General features: G+C 27.6%; 1 protein-coding gene across 7 annotated transcripts in view; it reads left to right on the forward strand.

Annotated features, from left to right (window-relative positions):
- Positions 1–27,713, forward strand: part of Ih (hyperpolarization activated cyclic nucleotide gated potassium channel Ih) — a 185,616-nt gene that overhangs the window by 40,822 nt on the left and 117,081 nt on the right. For all 7 annotated transcript variants that reach the window (XM_075313200.1, XM_075313198.1, XM_075313202.1 and 4 more), the window contains exon 2: positions 3,546–4,783. In XM_075313200.1, coding sequence (XP_075169315.1) covers positions 4,713–4,783 — 71 coding nt within the window. In that variant the 5' untranslated portion in view covers positions 3,546–4,712. The remainder of the gene's footprint in view (positions 1–3,545; positions 4,784–27,713) is intronic.

Below are 27,713 nucleotides of genomic sequence, written 5' to 3' on the forward strand. Positions count from 1 at the left end.
TTTTGACAAAATTTTCTATAGAAATAAAATTTTGACAAAATTTTCTTTAGAAATAAAATTTTGACAAAATTTTCTATAGAAATAAAATTTTGACAAAATTTTCTATAGAAATAAAATTTTGATAAAATTTTCTATGGAAATAACATTTTGCAAATTTTTTACAGAAATAAGATTTTGACTAAAATTTGAAAAAACTTCAAAATAAGTTTTTTTTAATTCGGTAGATTTTTGGTAAAATTTTGGTAGAACAATTTTGGCAGGAGTGGCAATCGACACTATCATTCATGGACTCATAACATATTTTCTCAAATCCATAAAAATAAACTATAATTAAAACAAAGGAAAAAACATAAAAACATTCATTGAACTAATCGAAAACTTAATTGAGAAGGTAGGTGAAGTCCAACTAAATTATGAATTTTCTATTTGATGACCACTTAGTTCTTGTCAGGGTTTTATTATTTAATTGTTTAGAGTGGTAGAATTTTTAATTTGTTCGTAGATTTTGCTAAATATTCCACTCCAACTAAGATGTCGTTCAATTTTTTTACAGAAACAAAATATTTACCAAATTCTCAATAGAAAATTTTTTTACTAAATTTCCTATAGAAATGAAATTTTGACAAAAATTTCTATAGAAATAAAATTTTGACAAAATTTTCTATAGAAATAAAATTTTGACAAAATTTTCTATAGAAATAACATTTTGACAAAATTTTCTCTAAAAATAAAATTTTGATAAAATTTTCTATAGAAATGAAATTTTGACAAAAATTTCTATAGAAATAAAATTTTGACAAAATTTTCTAAAACTAAAATTTAAAAAAAAAAAAATTAAAAAAAATCAAAATATGAATTTTCTTTTTGCTGACCACTTACTTTTTGTCAGGGTTTTATTATTTGATTATTTAGAGTGGTAGAATTCTTAATTTGTTCGTAGATTTTGCTAAATATTCGTTCAATTTTTTTACAGACACAAAATATTGACCAAATTCTCAATAGAAAAAATTTTTACTAAATTTCCTATAGAAATAAAATTTTGACAAACTTTTCTGTGGAAATAACATTTTTAAAAATTTTCTATTGAAATAAAATTTTGACAAAACTTTCTATAGAAATAAAATTTTGACAAAATTTTCTATAGAAATAAAATTTTGACAAACTTTTCTATGGAAATAACATTTTGATAAAATTTTTCTATTGAAAGAGAATTTTAGCAAAATTTTCTATAGAAATGAAATTTTGACAAAAATTTCTATAGAAATAAAATTTTCTATAGAAATAAAATTTTCTATAGAAATAAATTTTTAACAAAATTTTCTATAGAAATAACATTTTGACAAAATTGTCTATAGAAATAAAATTTTGACAAACTTTTCTATAGAAATAAAATTTTGACAAAATTTTCTATAGAAATAAAATTTTGACAAACTTTTCTATGGATATAACATTTTGATAAAATTTTCTATAGAAATAAAATTTTGACAAACTTTTCTATGGAAATAACATTTTGATAAAATTTTTCTATTGAAATAAAATTTTTGCAAAATTTTCTATAGAAATGAAATTTTGACAAAATTTTCTATAGAAATAAAATTTTGACAAAATTTTCTATAGAAATAAAATTTTGACAAAATTTTCTATAGAAATAAAATTTTGACAAAATTTTCTATAGAAATAAAATTTTGACAAAATTTTCTATAGAAATAAAATTTTGACAAAATTTCTATAGAAATAAAATTTTGACAAAATTTTCTATAGAAATGAAATTTTGACAAAAATTTCTATAGAAATAAAATTTTGACAAAATTTTCTATAGAAATAACATTTTGATAAAATTTTTCTATTGAAATAAAATTTTAGCAAAATTTTCTATAGAAATGAAATTTTGACAAAATTTTCTATAGAAATAAAATTTTGACAAAATTTTCTATAGAAATAAAATTTTGGCAAAATTTTCTATAGAAATAAAATTTTGACAAAACTTTCGATAGAAATAAAATTTTGACAAAATTTTCTATAGAAATAAAATTTTGACAAAATTTTCTATAGAAATAAAATTTTCTATAGAAATAAAATTTTGACTAAATTTTCTATAGAAATAAAATTTTGACAAAATTTCTATAGAAATAAAATTTTGACAAAATTTTCTATAGAAATAAAATTTTGACAAAATTTTCTATAGAAATAAAGTTTTGATAAAATTTTATGTAGAAATTAAATTTTGACTAAATTTTCTATAGAAATAATATTTTGACAAAATTAGAAATAAAATTTAGACAATATTTTCATTAAAAATAAAATTTTGACCAAATCTTCTATAGAAACAAAATGTTTACAAAATTTTCTATAGAAATAAAATTTTGAAAAAAAAAATTTTGATTTTGATAAAATTTTCTATAGAAATAAAATTTTGATAATATTTTCTATAGAAATAAAATTTTGATAATATTTTCTATAGAAATAAAATTTTGATAATATTTTCTATAGAAATTAAATTTTGAGAAGTAAGGTGAAGTCCAACTAATTATGAATTGTCTATTTGTTGACCACTTAGTTTTTGTCAGGGTATTATTATTTAATTGTTTTAATGCATATTTTTATATTTTTAATTTAGTATATTTCATGTTAGCCTGATAACGAAACAGGCAATTGACGTCCAAATGCATTATATCTAATTATACAATTATTTTTCGAGCTTTATGGACAGATATCAGATCTGTCCATAAAGCTCGAAAAATAATTGTATAATTAGATATTTTTAATTTAGTTAATTTAAAAAAAAAATTGATTCAATGGGTAAAAAAAAATCAATAATCACGAATACTTTTCATATCAAATTATTTCTGTGATTAGTACTATGATTTTCATGATTGAAGCAATTTCCATTAAAAAATTAATTGGATTCAGTTTTGTGGAAGCAAAAAACAAATTTTTTCTAATATTAAATTTCCATAATTCACCAACATGTTTAAATATTTTTAATTAAATATTTAATTGTTGAAAGTATTCAATTAACAAATTAATTGATTTCATTATTAATTTAAAAAAACATATATCACAGATATTTTTTATTATTATAATATTTATTCATATAATTCATTCATTAACGTTAAATTTTTGAATATAAAATGTATATAAATTTATTGCCCAGGAGCTTCTAAGATGTATGTAAATTGCAGAGGCTAATTTTCTTAGATAAATTATATTATAGCGTTTTGGAATATACAAAAATGATTTTTTTTTTAATTGGCATCGGTATTTGACATTATTATTTGCGTAATTGAAAAATTAAAAAATGATTAAATAAATTCAATTAAATTTAGTTTGTGTTTATTAATTTGTGATTAAAATCAAAAAAATTTTTTTTTCTGTGTATATGTCTATAAAGATCGGCCTCATCAAAATTAGAACCTTTCTAAAAAAGTTTAAAATATCTTCGACTTACTTTCCTTATTCAAATGAACCATGAACATTCCAATACATAATTCTCTATCTATAAAAATCTCATTAATTCTTGTCATTTCTTCTCTAATCCACCGTAGTTAAAATCCCATCTTGTGCCCACCTAAAAATTTCAAAATAAAATTAACAACAAAACCCTACAAAAACCAAAGAACTTTTCAAATAGTAACAGTAACAAACACCTACAACCTAACAACAACATCCATATTATCGACCATGGGATTATAGAACAAAAAAAAAGTTGCATATATATGTACAACAAAAGTCAACAAAGAGAACTTACAAAACCAGCGCCTCCCACACTTCCCGCCTACTCCCTACTATGCAATTCGTCGACAAGGACAAGAGACGAGTGTGTATGAATCATAAAAACACCTAAATCCTACGAAGAAAAAATCACATAAATCAATAAAGAAAAAAAACAGCAATCAAATGAAAGTAAAACAAAACAACAACAACAACACATTTACAATAATAAACGAAGGCTTAAGAGAAAACCTTTTAAAAATAAATTAATAAAGCAATATAGCCCTATAAAAATAATTTAATACTAAAAAAACCAAAAAATTATGTTTTAAAAATAACAATAATTTATGTTTATAACATTGGATAAAAATTACATTTAAACCTTTTAAAGGGCCAAATAAAAAAATTAACATTAATTTCAAAGAAAAACAAGCAAACAACAAAATTAATCAAAAATCAAAATAAATAAAAAGACTCAAAACCAAAGTGAAAGTTATAGAGAGAGAGAGAGAGAGAAAAAAGAAATTAATTGCATTTAGCCTTACCAACACTACCCCTCCTATCCCTCTCAGTTTGAAGAAATAATTACGGATTTTGGATAACATCTTATTCTTCATCAACATCTTCTTACTCTTCTTCAGTACTCTTCAATTTATCTATCTTTATTGATTCTTACACCATCTCAATCATCTAAAAGAATACTCAGTTTTTTCTTCAGCCATCATTGCTAAAGTTTCGGTGATTCGATTGTCTCATCTATAAACAGAACATCAACACGAAATCTCACTCTCTATGTGCTGAAATTCAAGTTCACCACAGAGTTCAACCGTTATGTTCAATTGTGTTGTTACACTCCCGCGCTCTACGTTTTAACCACATTTAGAATTATCTTTGGTTTTGTCTTGTCTGTGTATGTGTGCAGTGCATTATATAGAACGGCTATAGCATGCATGGACATCAGCAAGGAGAGCCTAATTTCTATTTAGACGAGACTTTATAAAATGCACGTTAAACCTACCACCCAACGAAGAGTAAGTGGACCTGGAGCATTTGGAACATTCACCGACCAATGGTAAGTTTTAAAAATTTCATTCTATAAATTTATATAATTGTATTGTATTTTATATTCCACTGTATATTTTTTTAGCATACACAAACACAATACATTATCTATGTTAGTGTAATAACGCTCTAGAGTCAAAAGAAATCATATACATAGATCATATCCATTCTCATTATAATTAAATAGTAAAAGAGATAGAAAAAGAGAGAGAGAGAACACAAAACGATAAACAAAACCAGAGATAGGATCACTCTATACCAGAGTAAATGAAATAAAAATTCGGAGAGTACTTCAAGCAATTTTGATTATACCATGGTAACTGGAATAAAAACACAATTATAGAGAGTACGAGTATATCAGAGCATTTTGAAGTAGAAAATCTGAATTTTTTACGAAAGTTATCTTTTATATTCCGGGATGAGAGAACAAAAACAAATACTACATTTCATGTTAGCCTGATACCAAACCAAGCGATGGACTTCTAATTAACTATAATTGGAGCTTTATGGACAAAAAAGATTAAGGAACTTTAACAAATACCAATCATCGCCAATCGCTTTGTTGTATTTCAAAATATTCCCCATTAAGATCTATAAACTTTTGTATGTGTTTGCACTAATTGTCAAAGCACTTTTGCCACACTCTGATTGAGGTCTCTACTAAACATGAATTCTGAACGTACTAACAGCTTTCTTAGGTGTCCCAAAACGTTGATCTCTCACAATATGTTCGTACGTACGGGAATATAAAGAAGTCATTCGCTGTAAAGTCAAGACTAAACGGCGGATGACCCATCAAATCAATTTTTTGAGTGCTCACAGGTGCAATTGTTTGAGCCAATGTATGAGAGCTCGCATATTCGTGGTAAAGAATGATGCCTCTTCGGGGATTAGTTTTGTAATTTCATGTAAGACAACTGGCAAAGAAATGGTTGTGTACCACTCAGAATTGATTGTTCTGTGTAGTTCTAGTCCTAGGCACGTGGTCACGTTTGCCACACGTTCTAAAAATAATCTACCAAAATTTGGAGAACATTTTACTAAAAACAACCAAACAAAAACATCATATTTTGCAAAATTTTATTTCTATAGAAAATTTTGTCAAAATTTCTTATATATAGAAAATTTTGTCAAAATTTAATATTTATAGAAAATTTTTTCAAAATTTAATATTTATAGAAAATTTTGTCAAAATTTTATATTTATAGAAAATTTTGTCAAAATTTAATATTTATAGAAAATTTTGTCAAAATTTTATTCCTATAGAAAATTTTTGCATAATTTTATTTCTATAGAAAATTTTGTCCAAATTTTGTTTCTATAGAAAATTTTGTTGCAAAATTATTTTTATAGAAAAATTTTCTCACAAATTTATTTCTATAGAAAATTTTGCCAAAAATTTATTTCTATAGAAAATTTTGTATAAATTTTTTTTCTACAGAAAATTTTGTCAAAATTTTATTTCTATAACACATACCCTACGGGAAATGGATCAACCCCAGGAACGGTACAGGGTTAGTCCCTTGGGTGTATGGACCAGTCACAGTTCTGGTCCAACCGTAACATCTGGAATGGACCGGTCACTTTAACCCGGGTTTGTCATCGACTTGGAAAATTTAAACTTTAGGACAACAATTGGACAATTGTAAAAATGTTATTCTATACAACATTTTGTCAAAATTTTATTCGTATTGAAAATTTAGTCAAAGTTTTATTTTTATAGAAATTTTGTCAAAGCTTTAACTTCAGTAGAAAATTTTGACAACATTTTATTTCTATAGAAAATTTGTCAAAATGTTAATTTTCTATGGGAAAATTTTTGCAAAATTTTATTTCTATAGTAAATTTTGTCAAAATTGTATTTCTATGGCAAATGTAGTCAAAATTTTATTCCTATAGAAAATTTTGTCTAAATATTATTTCTATAAAAAATTTTGTCGCAAATTTATTTTTATAGAAAAATTTTGTCAAAAATTTATTTCTATAGAAAATTTTGTCTGAAATGTACATTTTTCACAAATATTTTTCAATAGAAATTTTTTTTTACAAATTTGTTTCAATTGAAAATGTTGTCACATAGTTATTTCTATAAATTCTGTCTTAAGTTTATTTCTATAGATTTTTTTTTTTATTATTTCTATACAAAATTTTGTCAAAATTTTATTTCTATAGAAAATTTTATCAAAAATTTTATTTCCATAGAAAATCTTGTCAACAATTTGTTTCTATACAAAATTTATTTCAACAGAAAATTTTGTCAAAATTTTATTTCTATATAAAATTTTGTGAAATATTTATTTCTATAGAAAAATTTGTCAAAATTTTATTTCTATGGCAAATGTAGTCAAAATTTTATTCCTATAGAAAAATTTGTCTAAATATTATTTCTATAGAAAATCTTGTCGCAAATTTATTTTAATAGATTTTTTTTTTTTAATTTATTTCTATAGAAAATTTTGTCACAAATGTATTTCTATAGAAAAAAATTTTTCACAAATATTTTTCTATAGAAAATTTTTTCTACAAATTTGTTTCTTTGGAAAATGTTGTCACAAAGTTATTTCTATAGAAAATTTTGTCATAAATGTATATCTATAGATTTTTTTTAAATCATTTCTATAGAAAATTTTGTAAAAAAATTTTTTTATAGACAATTTTATCAAAATTTTATTTCTATAAAAAATGTTGTCAAAATTTTATTTCTATAGAAAATTTTGTCAAATATTTATTTCTATAGAACATTTTGTCAAAATTTTATTTCTATAGAAAATTTTGTCAAAATCTTATTTCCATAGAAAATTTTGTCAAAATATTTATTTCTATAGAAAATTTTGTCAAATATTTATTTCTATAGTAAATTTTGTCAATATTTTATATCTATAGTAAATGTTGTCAAAATTTTATTTCTATAGAAAATTTTGTCGCAAATTTATTTCTATAGAAAATTTTATCACAAATTTATTTCTATAGATTTTTTTAAATTTATTTCTATAGAAAATTTTGTCAAATATTTATTTCTATAGAAACTTTTGTCAAAATTTTAATTCTATAGAAATTTGTTGCAAAATTTTAATTCTATAGAAATTTTTTGCAAAATTTTATTCTTATAGAAAATTTTTGCAAAATTTTATTTCTATAGAAAATGTTGACAAAATTATGTAGAAAATGTTGATAAAATTATCTCTATAGAAAATTTTGTTAAAATGCTATTTCTATAGAAATTTTTGTCAAATTTGTATTTCTATAGAAAATTTTGTAAAAATTTTATTTCTATAGAAAATTTTGTCAAAATTTTATTCCTATAGAAAATTTTTGCAATATTTTATTCCTATAGAAAATTTTATTCTAATAGAAAATTTTTGCAAAATTTTATTTCTGTAGAAAATTTTGTCAAAATTTTATTTCTATAGAAAACTTTGTCAAAATTTTATTCCTATAGAAAATGTTGTCAACATTTTATTTCTATAAAAAATTTTGTCAAAATTTTATTTATATAGAAAATTTTGTCAATATTTTATTTCTATAGAAAATTTTGTCAAAATTTTATTTCTATAGAAAATGTTGTCAACATTTATTTCTATAGAAAATTTTTTTTTAAATTTTATTTCTATATAGAAAATTTTGTCAAAATTTTATTTCTATAGAAAATTTTGTCAAAATTTTATTTCTACAGAAAATTTTGTCAAAATTTTATTTCTAAAGCAATTTTTTTCAAAATTTTATTTCTATAGAAAACTTTGTCAAAAGTTTATCTATGTAGAAAATTTTGTCAAAATTTTATTTCTATAGTAAATTTTGTCAAAATGTTATTTATATAGAACATTTTGTCAAAATTTTATTCTATATCGAATTTTTTACAAATTTATTTCTATAGAACATTTTTTCACAAATGTATTTCTGTAGAAAATTTTGTAAAAATTTAATTTTCGTAGAAAATTTTGCCAAAAATTTTATTTCCATAGAAAATCTTGTTAACAATTTTTTTCTAAACAAAATTTATTGCTATAGAAAATTTTGTCAAAATTTTTATTTCCATAGAAAATTTTGTCACAAAAATGTTATTTCCATAGAAAATCTTGTTAACAATTATTTTTTTTTTTCACAAAATTTATTTCTATAGAAAATTTTGTCGAAATTTTTATTTCCATAGAAAATCTTATCAACAATTTTTTGTCACAATTTCATTTGTTTTTTTAGAAAATTTTTTCACAAAGTTATTTCTATAGAAAAATTTTTTACAAATTTATTTCTATAGAATTTTTTTTTAATTTATTTCTATAGAAAATAAATGAACCATACTAAATCGAAAGGAAACTTTCAACAACTGCTCAGAATTCGTGATGATGCCCATTATACGAATGTCTAAAGCGGCATGTGTGATTGGTCCGGTCCAACAAAATTTGCCCAATATCTTGAAAACAAAAAATCTCATAACTATGGGAAATAGGCATTTATTCTATTTATTTTACATTGATATAAATAAAGTAAAAACGCTAAATACTATTGCCCAAAGTCATCAAAGTTTGCTTCTGTTTTCTTCTGAAAATTTTTGAAAAATTTTATTCTTATAGAAAATTTTTGCACAATTTTATTTCTATAGAAAATTTTGTCAAAATTTTATTTCTATAGAAAACTTTGTCAAAATTTTATTTCTATAGAAAATGTTGTCAACATTTTATTTCTATAGAAATAGGCATTTATTTTATTTATTTTACACTGATATAAATAAAGTAAATACGTTAAATATCTATTGCCCAGAGTCATCAAAGCTTGATTCTGTGGACCCCGGTGCGTATGATTGTTGCCTTTCACTTAATCATCAGAGAAAATCATCATACGCCCCAAGGGCTATATTGGCAATAATGCCTATACGATGTAGAATATTCACACTGTGCTCGAAATAAAAGTAAAATAAAATAAATATTTCTACCATCAAAGCGAGCAATTTCAATCATAGGGCGTATATCAAAATGACTCAAACCTTGAACATCGCTAATTTGTTTGCAAATATCCCCAAAGAAAAACCCATCAAATCATGTCATCATCATCATAGAAATGCCAATACCAATTTGCAACGAAATACGAAGTTAATGTAATAAAATAAATATGGCAACGACCCTTCAACAAAGTTAACCACAAGCACACATTAAAACAGAAATAGTTTATGTCATGAGAAAATCAATCCAAGGAAAAAAAGGAAAGGTACTCCCCCTTCTCGCCAATAGCAAGGTAAATGACTTAACCTTTCAATTCGATATGGCAAAATTGCCATTTTCATTTGCCTTAAAGCGTAGAGGAAAGATATACAGAGAGAGAGAGAGAGAGAGGTAGAGAGCCTAAGTAAAAGATATTTCTGTGTGCGTTTGTGTGGGTCGTTTTTATGGGTTTGCGTTTTGTTTATCGTCCAGTGTAATCTCTCAATAAAACATCTATCATTATGTTGTCTCTATTCGTATATCCTTATTATTTGTTTATTTCTTTATGTATTCTTCTTCCACCACAACAACAACAACACAAGCCTATTTCATAACTTAACCCCACCATACCTCCCCTTACCATCATAGTTCATACTTTGCCTAGTCCTTAAAATCAATGCTTTATTTTCGCTTGCTACTTTTTTGTTTTTTGAAAGTCAAGTGAAATATTTTATATGCCTTTTGTTGTTGAATTTGAAAAATTTTATGATTTTGGTTGGTGTTTTGGAAGTTTTGTTGTTTTTTTTTTGTTGGTTTTATGGTTTCGTTATTTCGTTATTGTTGTTGTTTGTTATGAAACACAATTTTGATGGTATTACGTGGTCTTAATTGTTTCAAATGTTAATAAAACCCCATCACAAAACCCAAAGAAAAAATGAAATAAATAAATATACATAGATATACCCAATAATTTGTGTTGTTACTATGCCTTTTCAATATTCCATCGTTCGTTCATGGCTTCTTAAAAGAAAAATATAGGAAAAATGGAGAAACGAAATTAATGCCTTTAGCCATAAAAATATATTTAAGTTGTCTTATTTTTTATTTCATGGTATTCTGGTTTTGGTGTTTTTTTCTTTCTTATTTGTAAAAAGTTGTAGAATATTTTAGATGGTACTTTAACCAAAAAACAAAAACAATGTATCAGCCCGTCATAAACAACAAAGGGAATTGAGAAAATTTAAACTTTTGATTGTTTTTATCTTTATGATATTGAAAAAAGTCTCTAGCCCTTAATATTGTCAGCTATGACATGACACTTATGCCTAAGCTAATAGCCAAGGAGAGTTAGTAAATTTTTAAGTGATTTAGCCAATATTCCTAAATGCCATTTACAGACATAAAATTGGGCTATTTGTTATATGGTATGGAGAGATTATTTGGGTCTTTTTTAAAAGGAATACCTTAATAAAAATTTAAAATTTGTTTGCTTTACATAAAAATATGGTTTTTAATTCAATAACAAAATTAATTATTCCAATTAATATTTAAATTGAAATCACGGAAATGATAGCATCATATGCCGAATTTATTAGAAATAAAAAAAATATATGAAATTATTTAATTTATTAGAAACAAGTAAGAAAAGTCTAAAGTCGGGCGGGGCCGACTATATTACAATACCCTGCACCACTTTGTAGATCTAAATTTTCGATACCATATCACATCCGTCAAATGTGTTGGGTGCTATATATAAAGGTTTGTCCCAAATACATACATTTAAATATCACTCGATTTGAACAGAATTTGGTAGACTTTTACAAAATCTATAGGCTCAAAATTTAAGTTGGCTAATGCACTAGGGTGGAACACAATTTTAGTAAAAAAAAATATGGGAAACATTTAAATATGAATTTTAAGGAAACTTTGCAAAAGTTTATTAATGATTTATCCCTCGATATATATGATTTTGGAAGTTTAAGAAAATTAGAGTCATTTTTACAATTTTCGACTAAGCAGTGGCAATTTAACAAGGAAAATGTTGGTATTTTGACCATTTTTGTCGAAATCAGAAAAACATATATATGGGAGCTATATCTAAATCTGAACCGATTTCAATCAAATTTGACACATATGACTATATTACTAATTGTACTTCTAGTGCAAAATTTCAACCAAATTGGGCCAAAACTCTGGCTTCTGGGGCCATATAAGTCCATATCGGTCGAAAAATATATATGGAAGCTATATCTAAATCTGAACCGATTTTAATCAAATTTGGCACACATGACTATACTACCAATTGTGCTCCGTGTGCAAAATTTCAAGCTAATCGGGATAAAACTCTGGCTTCTGGGTCCATATAAGTGCATATCGGGCGAAAGATATATATGGAAGCTATATCTAAATCTGAATCGATTTCAACCAAATTTCGCACGAATAGCTACAATGCTAAATCTACTCCCTGTGCAAAATTTCAACCAAATTGGGCCAAAACTCTGGCTTCTGGGGCCATATAAGTCCATATCGTGCGAAAGATATATATGGGAACTATATCTAAATCTGAACCGATTTCAATCAAATTTTGCACACTTGACTATACTACTAATTGTATTCCTAGTGCAAAATTTCAACCAAATTCGGCCAAAAATCTGGCTTTTGGGACCATATAAGTCCATATCGGGCGAAAGATATATACGGGAGCTATATCTAAATCTGAACCGATTTCAATCAAATTTTGCACACTTGACTACACGACTTAGTGTTATGTTTGTACAAAATTTCAAGCAAATCGGTATAAAACTCTGGCTGCTGGGTCCATATTAGTGCATATCGGGCGAAAGATATATATGGGAGCTATATCTAAATCTAAACCGATTTCTTCCAAAATCAATAGGGTTCTATTCTGACCCAAATTAGGAACATGTGCCAAATTTGAAAGCGATTGGAATTAAATTGCGACCTAGACTTTGATCACAAAAATCTGTTCACAGACAGACGGATGGACGGACGTATGGACGGACGGACAGACAGACGGACGGACATGGTTATATCGACTCAGGGACCCACCCTGAGCATTATTGCCAAAGACACCATGTGTCTATTTCGTCTCCTTCTGGGTGTTACAAACATATGCACTAACTTATAATACCCTGTTCCACAGTGTGGCGCAGGGTATAAATATATTTCAAACACTCAATATTTTAGTCAAACCACACACAAAAATACTTGTTGTCTTCAATCACGAAATTAATTGATCCAATTAATTTTTAATTGATATATCTTCAATCACAGAAATGATAGTATCAATTAAAAAATTACATTTGTTGAATCAATCAAACTTTTAATTGAATATTTTTTACAACTCAATTAAGATTTTAATTAGAAACATTTTCGTGAAATTTGTTTCTGTGACTAAAACCATAAAAAAACATAAAGAAAGCAAATTATTGATTTTAGGTGCCACTGGGCTATGCAAAAAACCGCCAGGAAAACTTGCTCACACATTCAATAGTTAGCCAGGTCAAATTAGTCGGATTGGTTTGCTCCTGATTTGGCCCCGTGCGATTTCCTTTTAAAATATATGTTATTCCCACCACAATAGGATGGTTATGGGAGTATAATAATAATCCGTCTGTAACACATCGAAAATAGCCTATACATATAATTGACTGCTATATCTAAATCTAAAACAATTTATATGGTATCTTGCAGGTTTTGAGTAAGATCGTTTAATGAATAAGGCTGTTATTTCCAAATTTAGGCAAATCGGGCGATATACTTATGTATATGGGAGCTATATCTAAATATGAACCGATCTGGATGATTATTTGCTGTAGATTACTTTGAGTAAGATTGGTTAACGAATAAGGCTGTTATGGTAAAATTTGGGAAAATCGGGCAATACATTTATGCATGTATGTGGGAGTTATATATAAATCTGAACAGATTTCGTTTTGAAATTACAGAATTTGTGCCAAATTTAACGATGAAGCGCAACGTGACCCCATGGGAGCCACCGTGGTGCAATGGTTAGCATGCCCGCCTTGCATACACAAGGTCGTGGGTTCGATTCCTGCTACGACCGAACACCAAAAAGTTTTTCAGTGGTGGATTATCCCACCTCAGTAATGCTGGTGACATTTCTGAGGGTTTCAAAGCTTCTCTAAGTGGTTTCACTGGAATGTGGAACGCCGTTCGGACTCGGCTATAAAAAGGAGGTCCCTTGTCATTGAGCTTAACATGGAATCGGGCAGCACTCAGTGATAAGAGAGAATTTCACCACTGTGGTATCACAATGGACTGAATAGTCTAAGTGAGCCTGATACATCGGGCTGCCACATAACCTAACCTAACCTAACGTGACCCCATTTGTCGAAATAGGGGAATACATATACATGGGAGCTATATCTAAATTTGATCCGATTTTTCCAAATTCAACACGGTTCGTCTTTATGCCAAGAAACAAATTTAATCAAAATCAGTTAATAAATGCGACCGGAAACCTGCGAATACGAAATACATGGACGGACGCACACCAAGCCAAAAATAATCTACCAAAATTTTAAGAAAAATTTACCAAAAATCTTTCAAACAAAAATCAAAACTTTATATCTATGGAAAATTTCGTCAAAATTTTATTTCTATAGAAAATTTGGCAAAATTATATTTCTATGGAAAATGTTGGCAAAATTTTATTTCTACATATAATTTTGTCAAAATTTAATTTCTATAGAAAATTTTTCAAAATTTTATTTCTTTATAAAATTTTGTCAAATTTTTATTTCTATAGAAAATTTTGTCAAAATTTTATTTCTATAGAAAATTTTGACAAAATTTAATTTCTATAGAAAAGTTTTTCAAAATTTTATTTCTATAGAAAATTTTGACAAAATTTTATTTCTATAGAAAATTGTCTTCAAAATTTTATTTCTATACAAAATTCTGTCAAAATTCTGTTTTTATCGGAAATTTTGCCAAAATGTCATTTCTATAGAAAATTTTTTCAAAATTTTATTTCTTTAGATTTTTTTTTTCAAATTTTATTTCTGCAGAAAATTTTCTCAAATTTTTATTCTTCTCGAAAATGTTGTCAAAATTTTATTTTTATAGCAAATTCTATCAAAATCTTATTTCTTTAGAAAATTTTGTGAAAATTTTATTTCTATAGAAAATTCCGCCAACATTCTTTTTTATCGGAAATTTTGCCAAAATTTTATTTCTATTGAAATTTTTTTCAAAATTTTATTTCTGTAGAAAATTTTGTTAAAATTTTATTTCTATAGAAAATTCTGTCAAAATTTTATTTCTATAGAAAATTTTGTAAAATTCTCCAAATTCTTTTTTTATTGGAAATTTTGCCAAAATTTTATTTCTATAGAAAATTTTTTCAAAATTTTATTTCAGTAGATAATTTTGTCAAAATTTAATATCAATAGAAAATTTTGTCAAAATTTTATTTCTATAGAAAATTTTTTTCAAAATTTTATTTCTATAGAAAATTTTTTTTCAAAATTTTATTTCTATAGAAAATTCTGTCAAAATTTTATTTCTATAGAAAATTTTGTAAAATTCTGTCCAAATTCTTTTTTTATCGGAAATTTTGCCAAAATTTCATTTCTATTGAAAATTTTGTCAAAATTCTTTTTTTATCGGAAATTTTGCCAATTTTTTTTTCATTTCTATTGAAAATTTTGTCAAAATTCTTTTTTGATTGGAAATTTTGTCAAAATTTTATTTCTATAGAAAATTTTGTAAAATTCTGTCCAAATTCTTTTTTTATCGGAAATTTTGCCAAAATTTTATTTCTATTGAAAATTTTGTCAAAATTCTTTTTTTATCGGAAATTTTGCCAATTTTTTTTTCTATAGAAAATTTTTTTCAAGATTTGATTTCTGTAGAAAATTTTGTCAAAATTTTATTTCTATAGAGAATTTGGTTAAAATGTTCTTTCTTTAGAAAATTTTGTCAACATTTTTTTCTATAGAAAATTTTGTAAAATTCTGTCAAAATTCTTTTTTTATCGGAAATTTTGCCAAAAATTTTATTTCTATAGAAAATTTTTTTTCAAAATTTTATTTCTGTAGAAAATGTTGTCAAAATTTCATTGCTATAAAAAATTCTGTCAAAATTTTATTTCTATAGAGAAATTTGTTAAAGTGTTCTTTAGTTAGAAAATTTTGTCAACATTTTTTTCTATAGAAAATTTTGTAAACTTCTGTCAAAATTCTTTTTTTATCGGAAATTTTGTCAAATTTTTTTTTCTATAGAAAATTTTTTTTCAAGATTTTATTTCTGTAGAAAATTTTGTCAAAATTTTATTTCTATAGAGAATTTTGTTAAAATGTTTTTTCTTTAGAAAAATTTGTCAACATTTTTTTCTAGAGAAAATTTTGTTAAATTCTGTCAAAATTCTTTTTTGAGCGGAAATTTTGTCAAAATTTTATTTCTATAGAAAATTTTTTCAAAATTTTATTTCAATAGAAAATTTTGTCAAAATTTTATATCAATAGAAAATTTTGTCAAAATTTTATTTCTATAGAAAAATTTGTCAAAATTTTATTTCTATCGAAAATGTTCTCAATTTTCTCAAAATTTTATTTCTATACAAAATTTTCTCAACTTTTTTATATACAAATTTTCTCAAAATTTTATTTCTATAGAAATTTTTATTTAAATTTTATTTCTATAGAAAATGTTGTCAAAGTTGTATTTTTATAGAAAATTTTGTCAAAATTTTATTTCTATTTTATTTGATAATTGAATTCTACAAAGCTGCTAAACAGTAAAAAATCTTTGGTCGAATTCCACCTACAGTGACAATCGTGTGCTCACAAGATCCTTTTATGTACTTTAGTATATGTAAGTTGGTTATGTTTATAGCGCAAACAAAAAATGTAAGGGCCTTATTAATTTATTTTAGTTTCATTTTTTCTGTGGCATTTGTGTCCAATTGTTCAAAAGGGATTCATTTTTTTATTTACATTTATTTTATTTTTTTTTTATTTCAAGAACAAAAAAATGATGTTGTGCTTCAATTTGTTACAATTTTTGTTTATGGTTAAACATAAATGTATATTTAGACAAATAACTATGGTTTGTGTATATGTGTGTTGTTGGTGTTTTAAGTTTCAACTGCAAATGGTGTCATTGTTTAAATTGTTCGTTAGTTGGTTGGTTGGTGTTATTATCATAGCCTTCGTTATTCATTTGCTTTGGTTTGTTTGGTTGTTGGGCTTTTCAGCCATGTGTTCATAAAAATGTTTATATAATATGCCACAATAAAATATTGGTGCCATAGGCAGACAGACAGACAAATAGACAACACACACTGGCCTCCACTAGCACTGTGATGGCACACAAAACCTACTTACACACACATACTAACATATTTACCTAAGGGTGGGCCATTTGTTTTGAATGTCCTTTGTGTAGTCGTGGTCCCACAATAGAACTTTAACAACATTTGAAGGGTTTTGACCCTTTTCAAACATTGGTAATCATGGTTAGATTATATTGAAATATGGGTCATTTGGCCAGAATAATGAAAACGGCCACAAGGCTTATTTCTAAGGGATAAAAGTAAGTGAAGGCAGGAGTGATGGTTACAGTATGGGTAAATATTTTAATTTTCTTCATTTTTATCTAAAATACAAAATGTTACAAATTACCACTTTTAGGATTTTTTGATAGCCTTCGATACAAGTAGGGCGAGAGGGGAAAGGGACAGCAAAAACATGTAGAGAACCTTTTTTGCTTTCTTGCCTTCCTAATGGGAGTAAACAATTCATCAAATAGCCTTTTGCCATCAACCCTAAGTCATTGGTGTGAAGATGCTCTTGGCCCAACAGATGTTTTGAACTGGTCAAATGTATCCAAAATGGACAGGACAGGCAGCATATGGGATATGGAAAAATCCTTGAACATATTTTGGGCATATCGTTTTGTTTTTCTTTGTTTTTTTTTTTGTGATTGTGCCAAAATAATGTTTTACAATTTTTCAATTTGTTTGTGTTCTATTCTGGGGGTGGGGGCAATACAAACATATCGTCTTCAAGGATATTTAAATAAATATTAATATATTATCTATAATAAATAAGATTGTCACTAAATTTTGGTTGGAGCGACAATAACTGTGGGATATTTTTTGAAAAAAATAAAAAACAAGTATATACGGCCGTAAGTTCGGCCAGGCCGAATCTTATGTACCATGGATTGCGTAGAAATTTCTACGAAAGACTGTCATCCACAAATTTCAATTCACTCGGATGAAATTTGCTCCTCCAAGAGGCTCCAAAACCAAATCTCGGGATGGGTTTATATGGGGGCTATAAATGATTATGGACTGATATGGACCACTTTTGGCATGGTTGTTAAATATCATATACTACCACCACGTACCAAATTTCAACCAGATCGGATGAATTTTGCTTCTCCAAAAGGCAGCGGAGGTCAAATCTGGCGATCGGTTTATATGGGAGCTATATATAATTATGGACTGATAGGAACCAATTCCTGCATGGTTGTTGGATACCATATACTAACATCACGTACCAAATTTCAACCGAATGGGAAAAATTTTGCTCTTCCAAGGTGCTCCGGAGGTCAATCAAATCGGTTTATATGGGGGCTATATATAATTATGGACCGATATTGACCAATTTTTGCATGGGTATTTGTGGACATATATTAACATCACGTACCAAATTTCAACTGAATCAGATGAAGTTTGGTCTTCCAAGAGGCTCCGGAGGTCAAATCTGGTGATCGGTTTCTTTGGGGGCTATATATAATTATGAACCGATATGGACCAATTTTTACATGGTCATTAGAGACCATATACTAACATCATGTACCTTGTCTTAGAGGCTCCGCAAGCCAAATCGGGGGTTTGGTTTATATGGGGGCTATATATAATTATGGAGCGATATGTACCAATTTTTGCATGGTTGTTAGAGACCATATACTAACATCATGTACCAAATTTCAGCCGGGTCGAATGAAATTTGTTTCACTTAGAGGCTCTGCAAGCCAAATCGGGGGATCGGTTTATATGGGGGCTATATATAATTATGAACCGATATGGACCAATTTTTGCATGGTCATTAGAGACCATATACTAACATCATGTACCAAATTTCAGACGGATCGCATGAAATTTGCTTCTCTTAGAGGCCTCGCAAGCCAAATTTGGGGGTCCGTTTATATGGGGGCTATACGTAAAAGTGGACCGATATGGCCCATTTGCAATACCATCTGACCTACATCAATAACAACAACTTGTGCCAAGTTTCAAGTCGATAGCTTATTTCGTTCGGAAGTTAGCGTGATTTCAATAGACGGACGGACGGGCATGCTCAGATCGACTCAGAATTTCACCACGACCCAGAATATATATACTTTATGGGGTCTTAGATCAATATTTCGATGTGTTACAAACGGAATGACAAAGTTAATATACCCCCCATCCTATGGTGGAGGGTATAAAAACAATTCTATCAAGTTAGACCCCTGGATTTTTATCAGCATTACCGTCGAGAACTTCTGAAATTTGGCATTTGCAATAAAAGGAGGCACAGTCGTTTCAAAAAAGCGGTACAAAGAAAAAGTAACAATTATGTCCATTTATATAACTGTCTTATATAGAATTTTAAAGTATATTTTTAATTTAGATCCTTATAAACGTAACAATAATTTTATATCCATTTCATTCCTTGAAATGTAATATAATATTTTCATATTTTCTGCAAAAGAAAAATACCTTTGCATACTTTTAGGCGGAACAATTGCCCACTGAGAACATTTTGACACAAAGGGGGAAATTGTTCCCAAATTTTGCATTCGATTGGAATACTCGATTATTTGATAAAACACCGATCAAAGCCGTAAAATGTACAATAGACATAAACGAAATTAAAATTTGGCACAGTATGGCGAAATGGTGGTACAAATATGTGAAAAATATCAAATTTAGTGGCACACAAGTATCATCGCTTGAATAAAGTTTCAAATTGCCACTAAAGTGGCACAAGGGTACTTGGCAAAACTTGTTTGTATTGCCAGAGAGAATAAAAATACAAGAGGACGAAAATTGCTCTTCTACAAAAATAATAAATGTCAACCGTATAGATGTCGCACAATGCCTGCTTTGCTTTGGTATTACCGACGTTGGGGTCAAAGCGCCGTTTTTGATAAATTGTTTATAAAGGCATCGGTAGTTATAATTTCAAATTGTCTGCCAAAAAATTTAATGGAATGAAAACATTTGTTACTACAAAGTAGGTTTTAAATCCTCTTTTCTTTATGTTTCGTAAAGGTGACGCCAACGCAAACTGTATGATATTTGAGAGAAGCGCCGACAAAAACTGCATGATATTAGAGAAAATTTCCTCATGACTGCCACCTACTGACGCAGTTTCGCTTCACAGTTTCGTTCTCTTGTGTTTTTATTCTCTCTGGTATTACCATACCCAGTGTTGCCAAATGGGTGATATTTTTTTCATGGTTGGCGATGACATTTTTAAATTGGGAAATTTCCATACACTTGGGGAATTTATAATGGATTTGTTTTTTTTTTCGAAATCGATGAGGGTTTAAATGAAATTCGTCGAAATTAAAAAACTTTGCTCCTATTTATTCCACGGCATAAAAAAGCGTGCAAACTGGAGCATTTGGACTAGAAACGGAAAGAAGGATTTTTATACCCTTCACCACTACTGTGGTACAGGGTATAATAAGTTTGTGCATTTGTATGTAACGCCAAGAAGGAAAAGCCTGAGACCCATCGTTTAGTATACCGATCGTCTTAGAATTAAATTCTGAGTCGATTTAGCGATGTCCGTCTGTCTGTCTGTCCGTCTGCCTGTCTGTCTGTTCATGTATTTTTGTGTGCAAAGTACAGCTCGCAGTTTTAGTCCGATTGTCCAAAAATTTGGTATAGGGTCCTGTTTCGGCTCAAAGACGATCCCTATTGATTTTGGAAAAAATCGGTTCAGATTTAGATATAACTGCCATATATATTTTTCACCGATCTGGTCATAATTGGCGTGTATATAAACCGATCTTCCTCAAATTCCGTACATCCAAATATTTTATGAGTCTCGAAAAACTTGCAAAATATCAGCCAAATCGGTTCAGATTTAGATATAGCTCTCATATATAGCTTTCGCCCGATTTACACTCATTTGCCCACAGAGGCCAAGTTTTTGCTCCGATTTAGTTGAAATTTTGCACAGGGAGTAGAATTAGCATTATAGCTATGCGTGCCAAATGTGGTTGAAATCGGTTCAGATTTAGATATAGCTCCCATGTATAGCTTTCGCCCGATTTACACTCAAATGACCACAGCGGCCAATTTTTTGCTCCAGTTTAGTTGAAATTTTGCACAGGGAGTATAATTAGCATTGTAGCTATGCGCGCCAAATTTGGTTGAAATCGGTTCAGATTTAGATATAGCTCCCATATATAGCTTTCGCCCGATTTACATTCATATGACTACAGAGGCCAATTTTTAACTCCGATTTAGTTGAAATTTTGCACAGGGAGTAGAATTAGCATTATAGCTATGCGTGCCAAATATGGTTGAAATCGGTTCAGATTTAGATATATCTCCCATATATAGCTTTCGACCGATTTACACTCATATGACCACAGAGGCCAATTTTTTGCTCAGATTTATGTGAAATTTTGCACAGAGAGTAGAATTAGCATTGTTGCTATGCGTGCCGAATTTGGTTGAAATCGGTTCAGATTTAGATATATCTCCCATATATAGCTTTCACCCGATTTGCACTCATGTGACCAACCACAGAGGCCAATTTTTTGTTCCGATTTAGTTGAAATTTTGCACAGAGAGTAGAATTAGCATTGCAGCTATGCGTGCCAAATTTGGTTGAAATCGGTTCAGATTTGGATATAGCTCCCATATATATGTTTTTCTGATTTCGACAAAAATGGTCAAAATACCAACATTTTCCTTGTAAAATCGCCACTGCTTAGTCGAAAAGTTATAAAAATGACTCTAATTTTCCTAAACTTCACATACATATATACCGAGCGATAAATCATAAATAAACCTTTGCGAAGTTTCCTTAAAATTGCTTCAGATTTAAATGTTTCCCATATTTTTTACTAACATTGTGTTACACCCTAGTGCATTAGCCGACTTAAATTTTGAGTCTATAGATTTTGTAGAAGTCTATCAAATTCTGTCCAGATCGAGTGATATTTAAATGTATGTATGTATGCCCCCAACACATTTGACGGATGTGATATGGTATCGAAAATTTAGATCTACAAAGTGGTGCAGGTTATAATATAGTCGGCCCCGCCCGACTTTAGACTTTCCTTACTTGTTAATGTAGTTTTAGACTCCAAATTCACTTTAAAGATACGGCTGTCACTGGTGCTTTAACATATTACGGAACGTATGCGTTAAATACTGCATATTTCGCATCCATTTTTTCTGCCGCCTAAAGGTATGCAAAGAAAATGTTCTATAGTGGCCAAACTGGGACAATTGACATCACTTGCAATGAAATGAAGATAAAATTATTTTTAAATAATTATCTTTCTAGGATAATATTTTTATGTAAATCTTGACCCAGGATATCGTTAACATCACAGAGGCCATTAGTGCTTTAACATTTAACAGAAATTATATTAAATATCTTTCAGCATACTTTCCCTTTCCGTCTGAAAGTATGCAAAGATAATTTTCTGTAGGGTTAAACTTGAACTGCCTGATCTTTCATATTAGGACAATATTTTTTGTTTTTTCAATACAGTAATTACCGTTTTCCAGCAGTTAAGAATATCCCAGCAAAAAAAGCGTCGCCAAAAACGTAAAGAAAATGTTCTTTTTGGATCCGAAAGTGGTGCCAAATTGACGCAGAAGCGATGAATTTAACATGGGCTTGTCATAGAACGGATGTTCACCATTTCAACAGCCGTTGCACTGAATTTGCATCACTTCTTTGGGGTGTGAGGCGAATTCAGTGTTTTGGATGTGAATTAAGAAATTTTGTGATATTGTGACAAATAAATAATTTTTAATTTTTTTTACGATAGAATGGTGATGGGAGTATAATAAGTTTGTTATTCCGTGTGTAACACATTGAAATATCGATTTCCGACTATATAAAGTATATATATATATATATATATATATATATATATATATATATATATATATATATATATATATATATATATATATATATATATATATATATATATATATATATATATATATATATATATATATATATATATATCCTTGATCAGGGAGAAATTCTATCCGATTTGCCTGAAATTGGAAATCTAGAGGTATTTTGGGTCCATAAAGAGGTGTGTCGAAAATGGTCCGTATCGGTCCATGTTTTGGTATAGTCGCCATATAGACCGATCTCCCGGTTTTGCTTATTGGGCGTCTAGAAACTGTATTTTCTATCCGATCTTGAAATTGATAATGTAGAAGTATTTTAGGGCCATAAAGAGGTGTGTCGAAAATGGTCCATATCGGTCCATGTTTTGGTATAGTCGCCATATAGACCGATCTCCCGGTTTTGCTTATTGGGCGTCTAGAAACTGTATTTTCTATCCGATTTGCCTGAAATTTATAACATAGAAGTATTTTAGGGCCATAAAGAGGTGTGTCGAAAATGGTCCATATCGGACCACATTTTGGTATAGCCGCCAAATAGACCGATCTCCCGATTTTTATTCTTGGGCTTCTATAAACTGTATGTACCATCCCAATTGCCCGAAATTGGAAATCTAGAGGTATTTTGCGTTCACAAATAAGTGTGGCGATATTGGGGTGTATCGAACCATGTTTTGCTATAGCCTCCATATAGACCGATCTCCCGATTTTGCTTCTTGGGCTTCTAGAAACTGTATTTTCTATCCAATTTGCCTGAAATTGGAAATCTAGAGGAATTTTGGAGCCATAAAGAGGTGTGTCGAAAATGGTCCGCATCGGTGCATGTGTTTGGCATAGCCCCTATTAAATTTGATACATGGTGGTGGGTATTTAAGATTCGGCCCGGCCGAACTTTCTGCTATATATACTTGTTAATGCATTATAACGCTTGTCTGGAACGTTTGACATCAAATATTTTCAAAAATTAGCAATTTTTCAAGAAAGGATTTAGTACTTTTTTTTCGGTAAAATTTTAATAATTTGTACCACATTTCATTAATTCTTAATCTGTTTTTAACCTATTTGAAACAAAAAAATTTTAAAATTCCCAATAAAAATATGAAAAAGCGAGTTGACTCAAATGAACTTCCTGTGCAGTTAAAGCAAAGGACATCTTTGGGAGAACATTTTTCGGAAGTTCTTTTAAAGTTGTGCCTTTAGAAGAACTTCCAAATTTTTTGCTGGGATGTTGTTACATTAGAAGAATTTTGAATTAATTAGACAGACAAGATGAATTGACTTTTAAGTCAAATTTCTAAATTATTACAGATCTTCTTTAGAGCGATATGACCTTTCAAAGTCGAAGGGGGGTCCTGGTGAATTCAATCCCATCGTTTTATTGTTAATATACAATTTTATGATTTTTGTTTTTATTTCAAAATTGTTTTTTTTTTTTTTGGTGATATTTTCTTTCAAAGAAAATGAAATCACCTCTATATATGACCATGTTGAAATTCGTCAATATATACACACACCCGTACACAATGCTTAACTATTAGTGGCAATGGTACATTGCTTATTTACACAATTAAGATAATGCCATTGATTAAAAACAGTTCACGGGAATGAGATAAGTTATGCCATACATATAGCCCAGCGCCTTATGGCCTTAGAGAAATTAAACTTGGTTAAATCATATGAAAAAACCTCCTTGGCCTTTTGTTAAAGTGCCATTAGCAATTGGTGGTTACGAGTGGTCTGTATTTGGTCATGCTTTGCTAATAAAATGCCTTAGGATAATGCTTTTATTTGACTTTAATTCTTATGGCAGCTTCGATTAGATTTTCGCTGCTTTAGGCTAAGCATTCATTGGCAATTTGGAGTGAGTAAATAAAGGCGGCTATGAGAAATGTGAGAATGGTGTTCGAAAAAAAACCCAAAACAAAAAGGCTGACAAAAATCCTACTGCTAAATTTAAGAAAGCTTATGATGGTTTTGTGTTTTGTTTTGTTTTCAGCTTAATTTCGAATTTTCCTTTATCGGTCTTTGGTTTCGTCATGGTCATTTTATATTCACTCACTATATTCTAGGCAGTTTCCGTTTCCAGTTGGTTTTTGTTGTTGTTCCATACTCTTTTTGTTTTTTGCTCTCTCTTCCACCAATTTCAAGCAGCTAGCACTACCACCAATTTCATCACTTTCTCCCTTGCACCTATTTAGGTCTCCATAGAATTTTATTTTCCCACCAAAAAAAAAAACCAAAAGAAAAGTTACAAAAAAAAACAGAAAAACAATTGTTGTTTATAAATATTTAATTTGTTTTACAGAATTTAAATAAATAAAAAGAAAAACCATACACTTGATCTTGAGCTATACCAAAGCAATATCAAATATAAAGCAAAATTCCCCAGACAAATATCTTCGTTTTAAATATTCAAACAAGCAATACTAAGAGAATCTTGAAAACATCACATCGTTGAGAAAGAGAAAGAGCCATGTTTTCAATGTAAACGAAATAACAATGGAACTGAAGTTATACACCTCATCACTGAAGGTATTAACCTGCTTATTAACCACAAACAAAATAACTCTCCCTCTCCGTTTTTGTTTTTTAAAGCTCTCCTTTTAGACCCTGATATCAAATAGTTCTAATTGCATACTTCTAAATGCCACTTAAAGCTAAAACTATTGTTTTTCCTATGCATTTATTTTCTTTACAAAAAAAAAAAAAAACAAATTTTTAAAATAGTGCAATTTATAAATAAAGCCCTTCCATACTTTAATCAAAAAAAAATTAAACATTTTAATCTTTAAATGCCTTAAATATATGCTAGCAATTTACTACAAATAGAATTCTCTTAGCATTACAATGCCACCGCTCTCACCAAAACAACAACAACACAGACACACACACGCACATTTGTGTATGCTTCTTTCTCCATTATTTCAAGCAAATCCATGCTTTTTTCCCTTTTCAATTATTTTCTTATTACATATATAAGCTCTTGAAAATTGTTTCTTTTTCTAAATTAATAATAATAATAGAAAAAATATTTAAGCTTTTATAATGTAACTAAATATAAATTGTAAACCATATTACAATCCCATAAAATACTATGTTTATAGGTAAAGACTTTTAAAAGTAAAATTTAAACATTTTTATATTAAAAAGATGTTTCATTTATTTTAAGCCTATTAAATATTTTCCATAAAATTTACAAATATACTATATTCTTTTTGTTTTGATATTATAAAACAATGAATATTTACTATTGACACTCCAGCATAGCTAGGGGATAGGGGAATTTTCTCTTCCCATTTGGCAATGAATTGAAATGTTCACTCAGAGAGAATGAATACAATAGAAACTAATGGGAGCAAAATAACATCAGCCATATAGGTATCGCACAATGAACGCAGTGTTTTTTTTTTTCAAAATTTTATTTCTGTAGAAAATTTTGTCAAAGTTTTATTTATATAGAAAATTTTGTAAAAAGTTTATTTCTGTAGAAAATTTTCTTAAAATTTTACTTCTATAGAGAATTTTGTCAAAATTTTATTTCTATAGAAAATTTTGTCAGAATTTTATTTCATTAGAAAATTTTGTCAAAATTTTATTTCTATGGAAAAGTTTGGTGAAAATTTTATTTCTACGGAAAATCTTGTAAATATTTTTTATCTATATAAAATTATGTCAACATTTTGCTTTCTGTAAAATATTTAGCTAAATTTTATTCCTCAAGAAAATTTTGTCAAAATTTTATTTCAAAAGAAATTTTGTTAAAATTTTATTACTATAGAAAATTTTGTCAAAATTTTATTTCTGTAGAAAATGTTATCACTATTTTATATCTGTAGACAATTTTACCACAATTTTATTTCTGTAAAAAATTTTGCCAAAACTTTATTTTAATAGAAATTGTGTCAAAATTGTATTTCTACAGAAAATTTTCTCAAAATTTTTTTGCTATAACAAATTTTGTCACAATTTTATTTCTATAGAAATTTTTGTCAAAACTTTATTTCAATAGCAATTCAATAGTCAAAAATTTATTTCTATAGAAAATTTTTTAAATTTTTTTTTGCTATGGAAAATTTTGCAAAATTTTATCTCTATAGAAAATTTTGTCAAAATTTTATTTCTATAGAAAATTTTGTCCGAATTTTATTTCTATAGAAAATTATGTCAGAATTTTATTTCTATATAAAATTTTGCAAAATTTTATTTCTATGGAAATTTTTGTCAAAATTTTATTCTTTTAGAAAATTTTGTCAAAATCTTATTTCTGTAGAAAATTTTGTCAAAACTTTATTTCAATAGAAAATTTTGTCAAAATTTTATATCTATAAAAGATTTTGTCAAAATTTAATTTCTATAGAAAATTTTATCAACATTTTATTTCTGTAGAAAATTTTGTCAATAATTTATTTCAATAGAAATTTTGTCAAAATTTTATTTCTATAGAAAATTTTGTCAAAATTTTATTCTTTTAGAAAATGTTGTCATCATTTTAGTTCTACAGGAAATTTTGGCAAAATTGTAATTCTATAGGAAATTTTGTCAAAATTTTGTTTCGGTAGAAAAATTAGTCAAAATTTTATTTCTATTGATTTTTTTTTTTAAATTTTGTCAAAATTGTATTTCTATAAAAAATTTTCTCAAAATTCTATTTCTATTGAAAATTTTGACAAACGTTTATTTCTATAGAAAATCTTGTCAAAATTTTATTTCTACAGAAAATTTTCTCAAAATTTTTTTGCTATAAAAAATTTTGTCACAGTTTTATTTCTATAGAAAATTTTGTAAGAATTTTATTTCTATAGAAATCTTGTCAAAATTTTATTTATATAAAAAATTTTGTCAGAATTTTATTTCTATAGAAA

Source organism: Haematobia irritans, chromosome 5, assembly GCF_050003625.1.
Source record: "Haematobia irritans isolate KBUSLIRL chromosome 5, ASM5000362v1, whole genome shotgun sequence".
NCBI classification, from domain to species: domain Eukaryota; kingdom Metazoa; phylum Arthropoda; class Insecta; order Diptera; family Muscidae; genus Haematobia; species Haematobia irritans.